Source organism: Tachyglossus aculeatus, unplaced genomic scaffold, assembly GCF_015852505.1.
Source record: "Tachyglossus aculeatus isolate mTacAcu1 unplaced genomic scaffold, mTacAcu1.pri scaffold_1_arrow_ctg1, whole genome shotgun sequence".
Classification (NCBI taxonomy): Eukaryota; Metazoa; Chordata; class Mammalia; order Monotremata; family Tachyglossidae; genus Tachyglossus; species Tachyglossus aculeatus.
The window spans coordinates 1,241,286-1,255,133 of NW_024044915.1; the positions used below are offsets into that span (position 1 = coordinate 1,241,286).

The following is a 13,848-nucleotide window of genomic DNA, read 5'->3' on the forward strand; positions in this document are numbered from 1 at the left end:
ATTCATTCATTCAATCATATGTATCGAACGCTTCCTGTTCATTCATTCAATCCTATTTATTGAGCGCTTCCTGTGTGCAGAGCACTGTACTAAGCGCTCGGGAAGTACAAGTCGACACCAGATAGAGACGGTTCTTACCCAACAACGGGCTCCCAGTCTAGAAGGGGGAGACAGACAACAAAACAAAACATCATCATCATCATCATGAGCGCTTACTACGTGCCAGGCCCTGTACTAAGCGCTGGGGTGTCGGGGGGGAGTGGATCCCAGCCAGTCGGGCTGGACAGAGTCCCGGTCCCGCAAGGGGCTCACCGTCGCCATCCCCATTTGACAGAGGAGGCCCAGGAAAGTCAAGTGACTCGGCCAAGGTCCTTCAGCAGACAAGCAGAAAGGCTGAGAACCCAGGTGGTCTGGGACTCCAGGGCCCGGGCTGTTTCTAGGGGGCCTCGCACCCCCGGGGATTTAATAATGAGCGCTTACTATGTGCAAAGCACTGTTCTGAGCGCTGGGGAGGTTACAAGGTTGTCCCACGGTTGGCTCACAGTCTTAATCCCCGTTTTACAGATGAGGCAACTGAGGCCCAGAGAAGTGAAGTGACTTGCCCAAAGTCACACAGCTGACAATGTTACCAACTTGTACTTCCCAAAGCGCTTAGTATGTATCCCTTAGTATCCCTAGGTGGGATGGGGACTATGTCCAACTTAATCATCCTCCCCCTCCCCATCCCCCCACTTACCTCCTTCCCCTCCCCACAGCACCTGTATATATGTATATATATTTGTACGTTTTTATTATTCTATTTATTTATTTATTTCACTTGTACATATTTATTCTATTTATTTTATTTTGTTAATATGTTTCGTTTTGTTTTCTGTCTCCCCCTTCTAGACTGTGAGCCCGCTGTTGGGTAGGGACCGTCTCTATATGTTGCCAACATGTACTTCCCAAGCGCTTAGTACAGCGCTCTGCACACAGTAAGCGCTCAATAAATACGATTGATTGATTGATTGATTGATTAGTACAGTGCTCTGCACACAGTAAGCACTCAATAAATACGATTGAATAGGTGGAGTGGGGATTTGAACCCATGACCTCTGACCCCAAAGCCCAGGCTCTTTCCACTGATGTGCGTACAGCTATAAGGAACTATGAGGAGCCGTGTGGCCTAGTGGAAAGAGCATGGCCTTGGGAGTGCGAGGTCATGGGTTCGAATCCTGACTCTGCCAATTGTCAGCTGGGTGACTTTGGGCAAGTCACTTCACTTCTCTGGGCCTCAGTTCCCTCATCTGGGAAATGGGGATGAAGACTGTGAGCCCCCCGTGGGACAACCTGATCACCTTATATCCTCCCTAGCGCTTAGAACAGTGCTTGGCACATAGTAAGCGCTTAATAAGTGCCATTATTATTATTATAACCCTATTTATTCTGGCGGTTTGGACACCGGTCGCCATGTTTTTGTCCGCCTCCCCCTTCTAGACTGTGAGCCCGCCGTTGGGTAGGGACCGTCTCTAGATGTTGCCGACTTGGACTTCCCAAGCGCTTAGTACAGCGCTCTGCACACAGTAAGCGCTCAATAAATACAATCGAATGAATGAATGAACGAACGACTGCCCAGGTTGGGGGCGTGGCCTGCCGGAGGGGCGTGGTCTACGGGCAGGGGCGTGGTCTCCAGGTGGGGGCGTGTTCCGCGGACGAAGGCGTGTCGGGGGCGTGGCCGGCGGCGAGTCCCGGACCAATCAGGGGCGGAGCCTCTCTGCGGGCGGGGCCTGCGGGCGTGTCAGGGGCCAATCAGGGGCGGGGCGCGTCGTGGGCCGATCAGGGGCGGAGTCTCCCGGAGGGGCGGGGCCTGCGGGCGTGTCGGGAGCCAATCAGGGGCGGAGATTGTCCTGGGGCGGGGCCTGCGGGCGTGTCGGGGTCAATCAGGGGCGGAGCGCGTTCGGGTGGCGTTTTCTGCGAGAGGGGACATGTCGCGGGCCAATCGGGGGCGGAGCCTCCAGGAGGGGCGGGGCCTGAGGCGCGTGAGGGGCCAATCAGGGACGGAGCGTGGCTGGGGGGCGTGTCCTTCGAGCGGGGACGCGTCGCGGGCCAATCGGGGGCGGAGCCTCCCGGAGGGGCGGGGAGGTCTGCGGGCGTGACGCGGGCCAATCAGGGGCGGAGCGTGTCGGGGGCGTGGTCTGCGAGCGGGGGCGTGTCGCGGGCCAATCAGGGGCGGAGGGTGTCTCGGAGCGGTGTCCAGGGGAGGGGCCTGTGGGCGTGTCACGGGCCACTGAGGGGCGGAGCGTGGCCGGGGGCGGGGCCTGCCGGCGGGCCGGGGGTCAATCAGGGGCAGAGCGTGTACGGGGGCGTGGTCTGCGAGCGGGGGCGTGTCGCGGGCCAATCAGGGACGGGGCGTGTCCGGGGGGCGTGTCCCGCGGGCGGGGACGTGTCGCGGGCCAATCAGGGGCGGAGCCCCAGTAGGGGCGTGGCCTGCGCCGTATGAGGGGCCAATCGGGGGAGGGGCGTGTCCGGGGGCGTGGTCTGCGGGCGGGGGCGTGTCGCGGGCCAATCAGGGGCGGGGCGTGTCCGGGGGGGCGTGTCCCGCGGGCGGGGACGTTTCGCGGGCCAATGAGGGGCGGGGCCTCTCGGGGGGGCGGGGCCTGCAGAGTGTCGCGGGCCAATGGGGGGCGGAGCCCGGCGGAGGGGCGGGGCCTGCGGCGTGCCGGGGGCCAATCGGGGGCGTGTCCGGGGCGGGAGGGGGCCAGGCGCGCGCGGGAGGCCGGCCCTGCTGCATTGCAGCCGCCGCGGCGCCGCCGGTCGGCTCGGCCCCTCCTCCCCTCCTCCTCCTCCCCTCCCTCCCCCTCCGTCCCGCCCTCCGGCCTCCGTCCGCCCGCCCGTCCGGCCTCCGTCCCCACAATGGCGGCTCCGAGCCCCAGCGGCGCCGGCGGCGGCGGCGGCGGGACGCCCCCCGGAGCCCCCGGAGCCCCCGGGCCCCCCGGCCCCCTCGGGCCCCCGGCGGCCGTCAGCAGCATGCAGGGTAAGGGCTCACGGGGCGGACGACGCGCGGACGACGAGGAGGAGGAGGAGGAGGAGGAGGAGGCCGCCATTGCGCCCCCCCCCCCCCCCCCGCCCTCCGCGCGACACCGACCCTCGGGATTGCGGGGCTCTGTGTGTGTGTGTGTGTGTGTGTGTGTGTGTGTGTGTGTGTCGGGGGGGGCGGCCCCCCTCTCCCCTCCCCTCCCCCCCCCCCCGCAGGGCCCGAGCAGCCGGATTTTCCCGGAGCTCCCGCCCCATCGCCCCACCGCCCGCCCCCTCCGGGCAGGCCCCGGGCCTGCGCCCCGCGGCCCCCACCGACCCCCGACGCCGCGGGGGAAGCCTGCTGGGGGTGGGGCGGGGGGCTGGGGGGGTAGTGTGTGCAGTGTCTATGTGTGTGTGTGTATGGTGTGTGTATATAGTGTGTGGCCCCTGGGCGCTTGCGTTGGCCCCGGCCCGCTCGGCCCTCGGGTTGGCTTGTTGGGGGTGGAGGGACCCCACCGGACCCCACCGGCCCCCGGCCCCTCCGGCCCCCCGGACTACGAGGCCCGACCACCTTCTTCCCGCCGGGGCCCAGCATCCTCCCAGCCCGCTTCCTCTTCCTGCCCCTTTCCCTGCCCCTTTTCCTGCTCCAGCTTCTGCCCCTTTTCCTGCTCCTGCCACTTTCCCTGCCCCTTTTCCTGTTCCTGCCCCTGCCCCTTTTCTGCCTCTGCCCCTGCCCCTTTTCTGCCCCTGCCCCTTTTTTTCTGCTCCTGCCCCTTTTCCTGCCCCTGCCCCTTTTCCTGCTCCAGCTTCTACCCCTTTTCCTGCTCCTGCCCCTTTCCCTGCCCCTTTTCCTGTTCCTGCCCCTTCCCCTTTTCTGCCCCTGCCCCTTTTCCTGCCCCTGCCCCTTTTTTCCTACTCCTGCCCCTTTTCCTGCTCCTGCTTCTGCCCCTTTTCCTGCCCCTGCCCCTTATCCTGCCCCTGCCCCTTTTCCTGCCCCTTTTCCTGCTCCTGCTTCTGCCCCTTTTTCTGTCCCTGCCCCTTTTCCTGCTCCTGCCCTGCCCCTTTTCTTGCTCCTGCCCCTGCCCCTTTTCCTGCCCCTGCTCCTTGCTTCTGCCCCTTTTCCTGCTCCTTGCTTCTTCCCCTTTTCCTGCCCCTGCCCCCTTTCCTGCCCCTGCCCCTTTTCCTGCTCCTGCCACTGCCCCTTTTCCTGCTTCTTGCTCCTGCCCCTGCCCCTTGTCCTGCCTCTGCCCCTTTATCTGCCCCTGTCCCCGGCCCTGCCCCTGTCCGTGCCCAGCCGGGGGGCTCCCGCTTCCCCGGCCTCCTCCAGCTTTTCCCCTTCTCCTCTTTGCCCCCCGGACCCGGGCCCGGCCCTGGGCCTCCCCCCCGAAATCACAATGATGATGATGGCATTTGGTAAGCACTTACTACGCACAAAGCCCTGTTCTAAGCGCTGGGGAGGTGACAGGGCGATCAGGTCGCCCCACGTGGGGCTCCCAGTCTTCATCCCCATTTGACAGTTGAGGTCACTGAGGCCCGGAGAATAATAATAATAATAACGATGGTATTTGTTAAGCGCTTGCCATGTGCAAAGCCCTGCTCTAAGCGCTGGGGGGGATACAAGTTGATCCGGTTGTCTCATGTGGGGCTCCCAGTCTTCATCCCCATTTGACAGATGAGGGAACTGAGGCTCAGAGAAGTGAAGTGACTTGCCCAAGGTCACAGAGCAGACGTGTGGCGGAGCCGGGATTTGAACCCGTGACCTCTGACCCCAAAGCCCGGGCTCTTTCCACTGAGCCACGCTGCTTCCCAGATCCCTCCTTGCGGTCTCCCCCCTCGCCCGACCGCCTGCGGACCCCCACTTTCCGGCCCCCGTGATCCCCGTGGTATTTTGTGAAGCGCTCGCCACGTGCCAGACACTGTGCTAAGCGCTGGGCGAGAGACAAGCGAATAAAATCGGACCCAGTCCCCGTCCCGCATAGGGCTCACAGGCCCATTTTCCAGAGGAGGTCACCGAGGCAAAGAGAACTGACTTGCCCAAGGCCACCCGGCCTCGGCAGAGCCGGGCTTCTGTCACTGCTTATTATTCATTCATTCATTCAGTCATATTTATTGAGCGCTTATTGTGTGCCGCGCACTGGACTAAGCGCTTGGGAGAAGACGCTATAATTAACAGACACATTCCCTGACCACAACACATTTACAGTCTTGTATTCAGTCATTCATTCCCATCCTATTTATTGAGCGCTTACTGTGTGCAGAGCACTGTACTAAGCGCTTGGAAAGTGTAGTTCAGCACTTTTCCTTGTACTTGTACTCTCCCCAGCGCTTATACAGTGCTCTGCACAAAGTAATCAGTAATAATAATAATGGTAGTTGTTAAGCACTTACTATGCACCAAGCACTGGGGTAGATACCAATAAAAATGATGATGATGATGGCATTTATTCATTCATTCATTCAATCGTATAAATACGATTGAATGAATGAATGAATTTATTAAGCACTTACTATGTGCAAAGCACTGTTCTAAGCGTTGGGGAGGTTACAAGGAGATCAGGTTGTCCCACAGGGGGCTCACGGTCTTAATCCCCATTTTCCAGATGAGGGAACTGAGGCCCAGAGAAGTGAAGTGACTTGCCCAAAGTCACACAGCTGATAATTGGCAGAGCTGGGATTCGAACCCATGACCTCTGACTCCAAAGCCCGGGCTCTTTCCACTGAGCCACGCTGCTTCTCTCCAGTGCTCTGCACATAGTAATCACTTCATAATAATAATAATAATGGTAGTTGTTAAGCGCTTACTATGCACCAAGCACTGGGGTAGATAACAATAATGATAATGATGGCATTTACTAAACGCTTACTGTGTGCAAAGCACTGTTCTAAGCGCTGGGGAGGTTACAAGGCGATCGGGTTGTCCCACGGGGGGCTCACAGTCTTAACCCCCATTTTACAGATGAGGGAACTGAGGCACAGAGAAGTGAAGTGACTTGCCCAAAGTCACACAGCTGACATTTGGCAGAGCTGGGATTCGAACCCATGACCCCTGACTCCAAAGCCCGGGCTCTTTCCACTGAGCCACGCTGCTTCTCTCCAGTGCTCTGCACATAGTAATCGCTTCACCATCATCATCATCATCATCATCATAGTAATAATTATAATAATGGTAGTTAAGCGCTTACTATGCGCCAAGCACTGGGGTAGAGGTAGATACCAGTAATAATACTAATGATGGTATTTATTAAGCGCTTACTATGTGCAAAGCACTGTTCTAAGCGCTGGGGAGGTTACAAGGTGATCAGGTTGTCCCACGGGGGGCTCGCGGTCTTCATCCCCATTTTCCAGATGAGGGAACTGAGGCCCAGGGGTAGCAGCGTGGCTCAGTGGAAAGAGCGTGGGCTTGGGAGTCAGAGGTCATGGGTTCGAATCCTGGCCCCGCCACTTAGCTGTGTGACCTTGGGCAAGCCACTTCACTTCATTGTGCCTCAGTTACCTCCTCTGTAAAATGGGGATTAAGACTGTGAGCCCCAAGTAGGGCAACCTTGTATCCCCCCAGCGCTTAGAACAGTGTTTCCAACTTGTACTTCCCAAGTGCTTAGTACAGTGCTCTGCACACAGTAAGCGCTCAATAAATACGATTGATTGATTGATTGAAGTGACTTGTCCAAAGTCACACAGCTGACAATTGGCGGAGCCGGGATTTGAACCCACGACCTGTGACTCCGAAGCCCAGGCTCTGGCCACCGAGCCATGCTGGCTTCTGTGTCCAATAAATATTAGTCAGTAAATATTCCGTGTTCAAGAAATACGATTGAATGAACGACAGCAAATCTCCAACCAGGAGGAGAGCAGGCCCTCGGAGGTCCGGTGGTCAGCGCGGGATAGCTCCGAACGGTCGAATCTCCGCTTGGTTTTGGAAAAGAGATGGAGTTCGGATCGCGACCCGGAAAACAAGTCCCTTGGGACATCTCCCGGGGTCTGATCGGTTTGTCGGCCCGAGGAATGGGCTGAAGAAATCCAGCTTCTCCCGAGTTAAAGTTTAGCGTCAAGGCTTTCAACTCCGCATGACCCGTGAACACCGCGGTGGAGGTAGAGGAGTAGCGGGAGACGGGAGGAAGTTTCCCGGGAGCCATCCTGGGAATGCTCGCATGGTGCCAGGGTCCGTGTTGGGAGAAAATGACCTGATGAGAGAGAGGGACATTTCATGGAAATCTCACTTTGTGGGATGTCGTTATCAGTGAGCAGAGGAGAGGGGGAGAACTTTCAGCCCGTTCGGTTCAAGGAAATAAATCTTTCCTCCGGTACGCCTCGTCTCTCCAATAATCTGGTTCCACCGCACGCCTGCTATTTGTGGGTTTTTATTTCGGTTTGTTTGATTTTTTTAATGGTACTGACGGGATTTGTTGCACGCTTATTCCCTAGCCCCGCTGTTGTGATTTTTTCCCGTTTTTATTTTTTGAAATGGTGTTGATGGGACCTGTTGGACGCTTATTATGCAGCCCTGCTACTGTGAATTTTTTTATTTCTATTTTTTTTTAAATGGCATTTATGGTATCTGTTAAGCGCCTATTCTGCAGCCCTGCTGTTGTGATTTTTTTCTTTTATTTTTTTAAATGGCATTTATGGTATCTGTTAAGCGCCTATTCTGCAGCCCTGCTGTTGTGATTTTTTTCTTTTATTTTTTTAAATGGCATTTATGGTATCTGTTAAGCGCCTATTCTGCAGCCCTGCTGTTGTGATTTTTTTCTTTTATTTCTTTAAATGGCATTTGTGGTATCTGTTCAGCGTTTATTATGCAGCCCTACTATCGTGACTTTTTTTTTTTTAATTTTTAAATGGTATTTGTGGTATTTAAGTGCTTATTATGTAGCGGGCACTCTATTAAGCGCTGGGGTCGCTACAGGCTAAACAGATCGGACACAGACCACGTCCCACGTGGGGCTCACCGTCTTAATGGTGGCTCAGTGGAAAGAGCCCGGGCTTGGGAGCCAGAGGTCATGGGTTCAAATTCCGGCTCCGCCGCTCGTCAAAGCTGGGTGACTTTGGGCAAGTCACTTGACTCCCCTGGGCCTCAGTTCCTTCATCTGGAAAATGGGGGTGAAGACCGTGAGCCCCACGTGGGACGACCTGATCACCTTGTATCCACCCCAGCACTTAGAGCAGTGCTTTGCACATAGTAAGCGCTTAACAAATGCCATCATCATTATTATTATTAGTCCCCATTTTGCCGATGAGGGCACCGAGGCCCAGAGAAGCCAAGCGACTTGCCCAAAGTCCCCCAGCAGACAAGCGGCGGAGCTGGATTAGAACCTAGGACCCAGGCCGGTGACCACTCCAGAGGTTGACCTAAATAGGATATATATCTCTCCTGTAAGCGCTTAGTACAGTGCTCTGCACACAGTAAGCGCTCAATAAATAAGATTGATTGATATCTATAATTCTATTTATCTATTTTGATGCTATTGAGGCCTGTCTGTTTTGTTTTGTTGTCCGTCTCCCCCTTCTAGACTGTGAGCCCGTTGTTGGGTAGGGACCGTTTCTATGTGTTGCCAACTTGGACTTCCCAAGCGCTTAGTACAGTGCTCTGCACACAGTAAGCGCTCAATAAATACGATTGAATGAATGAATGGAGAACGTATCGCTCCGCGCAGCCTACAAGTGGGTCATTTCAGGAGATGCCAGGAAGACGCGCCTGCTCGGAAGCGGGAGTCAAGCGGATGAATCCATTTATTTTGAAATCCTTTGATTCCAAGAACGGAACAAGTAGCAGTTGACAAGCTCTGGACCCCAGCTAATAGCTAACAGCAGCATACTGGACGTCCCCGAGGCCTTCCTTCCAAAGCCTGGCTAGACTTCTATCAATCAATCAATCAATTGTATTTATTGAACGCTTACTGTGTGCAGAGCACTGGACTAAGCGCTTGGGAAGTCCAAGTTGGCAACATCTAGAGACGGTCCCTACCCAACGGTGGGCTCACAGGCTAGAAGGGGGAGACAGAGAACAAAACCAAACATATTAACAAAATAAATAGGATAGATATGTACAAGTAAAATAAATAAATAGAGTAATAAATCTGTACAAACATATATCCATATATACAGGTGGTGTGGGGAAGGGAAGGAGGTAAGGCAGGGGGATGGAGAGGGGGAGGAGGGGCAGAGGAAGGAGGGAGCTCAGTCTGGGACCGTGATCCCTTTGTTGGGTAGGGACCGTCTCTATACGTTGCCGACTTGTACTTCCCAAGCGCTTAGTACAGTGCTGTGCACAGGGTAAGCGCTCAATAAATACGATCGAATGAATGGCTTGGTTTTGCGTCATCCTGACCGAAACCAACGGTCGTGGTAGTTTGGCCGGCGAGAGAACCGGCGTGGCCTTTTGGAAAGAGCCCGGGCCTAGGAGCCAGAGGACCTGGGTTCTAATTCTGCCTCTTCCGCTTCCCTGCCGCACGACCTTGACTTCTCTGTCCCTTCAGTCTGCCAAACGGGGATTCAGTGCCTACTTAGATCGAGAGACCCATGTGGGATCTGATACTTCCCAAGCGCTTAGTACAGTAAGCGCTCAATAAATACGATTGATTGATTGATTGTATCTACCCCCAGTGCTCAGAACAGTGCTTGACACCTAATCAGTGGTATTTATTGAGCACTTATTACGTGCCGAGCGTGGTACTAAGCACTTGGGAGAGGCCAGTCCAACAGAATTAACAGACACTTTCCCTGCCCGTAACGAGCTAACGAGAAGCAGTGTGGCTCAGTGGAAAGAGCTTGGGCTTGGGCGTCAGAGGTCGTGGGTTCTAATCCCGGCTCCGCCACTTGTCAGCTGGCTGACTTTGGGCAAGTCACTCAACTTCTCTGGGCCTCAGTTCCCTCATCTGGAAAATGGGGATTAAAACTGTGAGCCCCCCATGGGACAACCCGATCACCTTGTACCCCCCCCCCCCCCCGCAGCACATAGAACAGTGCATCACACATAGCGCTTAACAAATGCCATCATCATTATTATTATTATAACAGACATATGTATATATCTATACATATATATACACGTATATGTGTAAACTCCTTTCCCCATTACATAGACATATATATATGTGTGCATATATATGTATATGTATATATACATATATGTGTGTATATATGTGTGTATGTATATATACATACATATATATGTAAAGGGGAAAGGAGTTTACGTATATACATATTATTATAACAGATATGTCTGTATATCTATAGTGCTTAACAAATGCCATCATTATTATTATTATTATTATAACAGATATATGCCTATATATAGATATATAGTCACACACACATATATGTAAAGGGAAGGAGTTTCACATATATCTATGTGAGAAACATATATCTAGATATATATCTCTATATATCTATAGATCTGTAGATACATCCCTATGTTATTATGTTATTATAATCTCTACATATATCTATAGATCTATATATCTGTATAGAGATATATCTAGATATATAGATTATAATAATAACATAATGTTATAGAGATATATATTTATAGATCTATATATAGCTATAGATGTATAGACGTATATATGTATCTATAGATCTACAGATATATATGTATATGTATACATATACGTAAAGGGGATGGGAGTTCTGTTCCTGATGCAGGAAATGGGCTAGGGGTCAGTGGTGATTAGAGACGAGATCGAGGTACAGGAAATAAGTTGGTTTTAGAGGAGTGAAGTGTGTGGATTTTGTTGTAGGAGGAAATCAGGGCGGTAAGGTAGCAGAGGGTGAGCTTGTTGAGTGCTTAGTACAGTGCTCTGCGCACAATAAACGCTCAGTAAATACGATCGAATGAATGCCTTAAAGGTGACGGTAAGGAGCTATTGTTTGAGGCGGAGGCAGATGGGCAACCACTGGAGGGTCTTTTTCATTTTTTTTATGGTATTTGTTTAGCGCTTACTGTGTGCAGAGCGCTGTACTAAACGCCGGGGTCGTTACAAGCTAAGCAGATTGGACAGCGTCCCTGTCCCACACGGGGCTCTCGGTTGCTTTGCACGTAGTAAGCGCTTAACAGATACCATTATTATTATTATTATTATTATTAATCCCCATTTTACAGGTGAGGAAACTGAAGCCCCGAGAAGTGAAGTGACTTGCCCAGGGTCACACAGCTGACAAGTGGCGGAGCCGGAATTAGGACCCGGGCCCTGGGACGCCCGGGCGTTTTCCGCCGGGCCGCACTGTTTCCCGGTGCTCTCGAGGGGTCGGGGGGACGCGGGCTGAATGGTTTGGAAGAAGATGATCCAGACAGCGGAGGAAAGGAAGGGGTGGAGTGGGGAGAGACAGGAGGCAGGGAGGTCGGCGTGGAGGCTGTTAGAGTCGTCAGGGCGGAATCAGCGTAGGAGCAGGGGGAATAATAATAGTAATAATAATAATGATAGCATTTATTAAGCGCTTGAGCACTGGGGAGGTTACAAGGTGATCAGGTGGTCCCCCGGGGGGCTCACAGTCTTCATCCCCATTCTACAGATGAGGTCACTGAGGCCCGGAGAAGTGAAGTGACTCGCCCAAAGTCACACAGCTGACAGTTGGTGGAGCCGGGATTTGAACCCATGACCTCTGACTCCAAAGCCCGGGCTCTTCTCCACCGAGCCACGCTGCTTCTCAGAATGGAAGGGACGGGGAAGGTGTAACCGACAGGATTTGGTGACCAGACGTGTGAGATTTGGCCATTTTGCGAAAAATAAACAAGCAAAGGTCGATTGTTGGATATAACAAAAGAGCGACGTTTCCTCCATGTAGAAAGGAGACCGGGGCTTGCCCTGACTTGCTCTCTCTCCTCCCCACGTCACATACGTTTATGTCGGTAATTTATTTATTTCTGTCCGTGAGTGTCCGTCTCCCACTGTATACGGTGAGCTCATTGTGGGCAGGGACTGCGTCCTTTAGTAATAATAATAATAATAATGTTGGCATTTGTTAAGCGCTTACTATGTGCAGAGCACTGTTCTAAGCGCTGGGGGGATACAAAGTGATCAGGTTGTCCCACGTGGGGCTCACGGTCGTAATCCCCATTTTACAGATGAGGTAACTGAGGCTCAGAGAAGTTAAGTGACTTGCCCAAGGTCACACAGCAGACGTGGTGGAGCCAGGATTCGAACCCATGACCTCTGACTCCAAAGCCCTGCTTCTCTGAGCTCCCGAGCGTTTAGTACAGTGCTTGGCACACGGTAAGCGCTCAGTAAATGCGACTGAAGGAATGAACACCTCCGAGGGATTGGGTCTCATTCATTCATTCGTTCAGTCGTATTTATTGAGCGCTTACTGTGTGCAGAGCACTGGACTAATCCCTTCTAGACTGTTGTTGGGTAGGGACCATCTCTATATGTTGCCAACTTGGACTTCCCAAGCGCTCAGTACAGTGCTGTGCACACAGTAAGCGCTCAATAAATATGTTGAATGAATGAATTCCCAGCATGGCTTAGCGGAAGGAGCCCGGGCTTGGGAGTTGGAGGTTGTGGGTTCTAATCCCGCCTCTGCCACTTGTCAGCTGTGTGATTTGGGGCAAGTCACTTAAATATGTTCTAGTTCTCGACTGTGGGCAGAGCACTGTACTAAGCGCTTGGGAAGTACAGGTCGGCAACATAATCGGGTTGGATACAGATCCTGTCCCGCGAGGGGCTCAGAGTTTTACTCTACTGCTTCTGCTAATAATAATAATAATAATAATAATAATAATAATAATAATGGCATTCATTAAGCGCTTACTATGTGCAAAGCACTGCTACTACCGTTATCTTCCTGAAGTGACCTCATTTGAAGGCAGGGAGTGCTGAGAGGGTATTCATGCAGTCGGATTTATTGAGCGCTTCCTGTGTGCGGAGCACTGTGCTAAGCGCTTGACCAGAGCACCGTCCCCCCGTGAAACCCGGTTATGTCATCCTGAGAGAGGAAGAGGATGGGAGATGTTGGGAGTGGGGTGGGCTTCATCTCTGCCAACATCCCCCTCACCACCAAGTTGGGCTCTCGGTGGATAGTAATTATAATAATTGTAGAGGCTGTTAATAATAATAATAATAATAATGTTGGTATTTAAGCGCTTACTATGTGCCAAGCACCGTTCTAAGCACTGGGGAGGTTACAAGGTGAGCAGGTTGTCCCCCGGGGGGCTCACAGTCTTCATCCCCATTATCCAGATGAGGTCACTGAGGCCCAGAGAAGTGAAGTGACTCGCCCAAAGTCACACAGCTGACAAGTGGCGGAGCCGGGATTCGAACCCATGACCTCCGACTCCCAAGCCCGGGCTCTTTCCACTGAGCCACGCTCTTCTGGACTAACTAGGTACCAGGCACCGTACTAAGCGCTGGGCTAGCTCCGGCATCGTCAGGTTGGACGCGGTCTAAAGGGGAAGGAGAAGAGGGATTGTAGTCCCATTTTACGGATGAGGAAACTGGCCCCCGGAGACGGGCGGGGTATCTGCCGACCCTTCCACCCCATTTCGTGGCCACCTCTGGGCAGGGGAGGGTGTGGATGGGGTGGACGCCACAGACGGAGGTGACAGGCCAGTAGGAAAGTCGGAGCTGGACAGCCTGGAGTCCTCCGCAGGCCTCAGGAGCAAGATTTTAGCGACATTTCTCCGGGATCAGCTCCAGGAGGAAACACAGAACTCCGGCAGGGCCCTCCGGGAAGCTGACTCTCTTTTTTCCTCCTGCTCCGGGATGGGATGGGATGGAGCAATCAATCAATCAATCAATCAATCGTATTTATTGAGCGCTTACTGTGTGCAGAGCACTGTACTAAGCGCTTGGGAAGTACAAATTGGCAACATATAGAGACAGTCCCTACCCAACAGTGGGCTCACAGTCTAAAAAGACT

General features: G+C 53.3%; 1 protein-coding gene across 5 annotated transcripts in view; it reads left to right on the forward strand.

Annotated features, from left to right (window-relative positions):
• Positions 1-2,892: 2,892 nt before the first annotated feature.
• The window catches only part of MAP2K4 (mitogen-activated protein kinase kinase 4), a 69,175-nt gene continuing 58,219 nt past the window's right edge, over positions 2,893-13,848 (forward strand). For 3 of the 5 annotated variants that reach the window (XM_038742840.1, XM_038742843.1, XM_038742844.1), the window contains exon 1: positions 2,995-3,013. In XM_038742840.1, the coding sequence (XP_038598768.1) occupies positions 3,007-3,013 (7 nt within the window). In that variant the 5' untranslated portion in view covers positions 2,995-3,006. Of the gene's footprint in view, positions 3,014-13,848 lie in introns of all 5 variants that reach the window. The other 2 variants (XM_038742842.1, XM_038742841.1) reach the window with 2 other exon arrangements.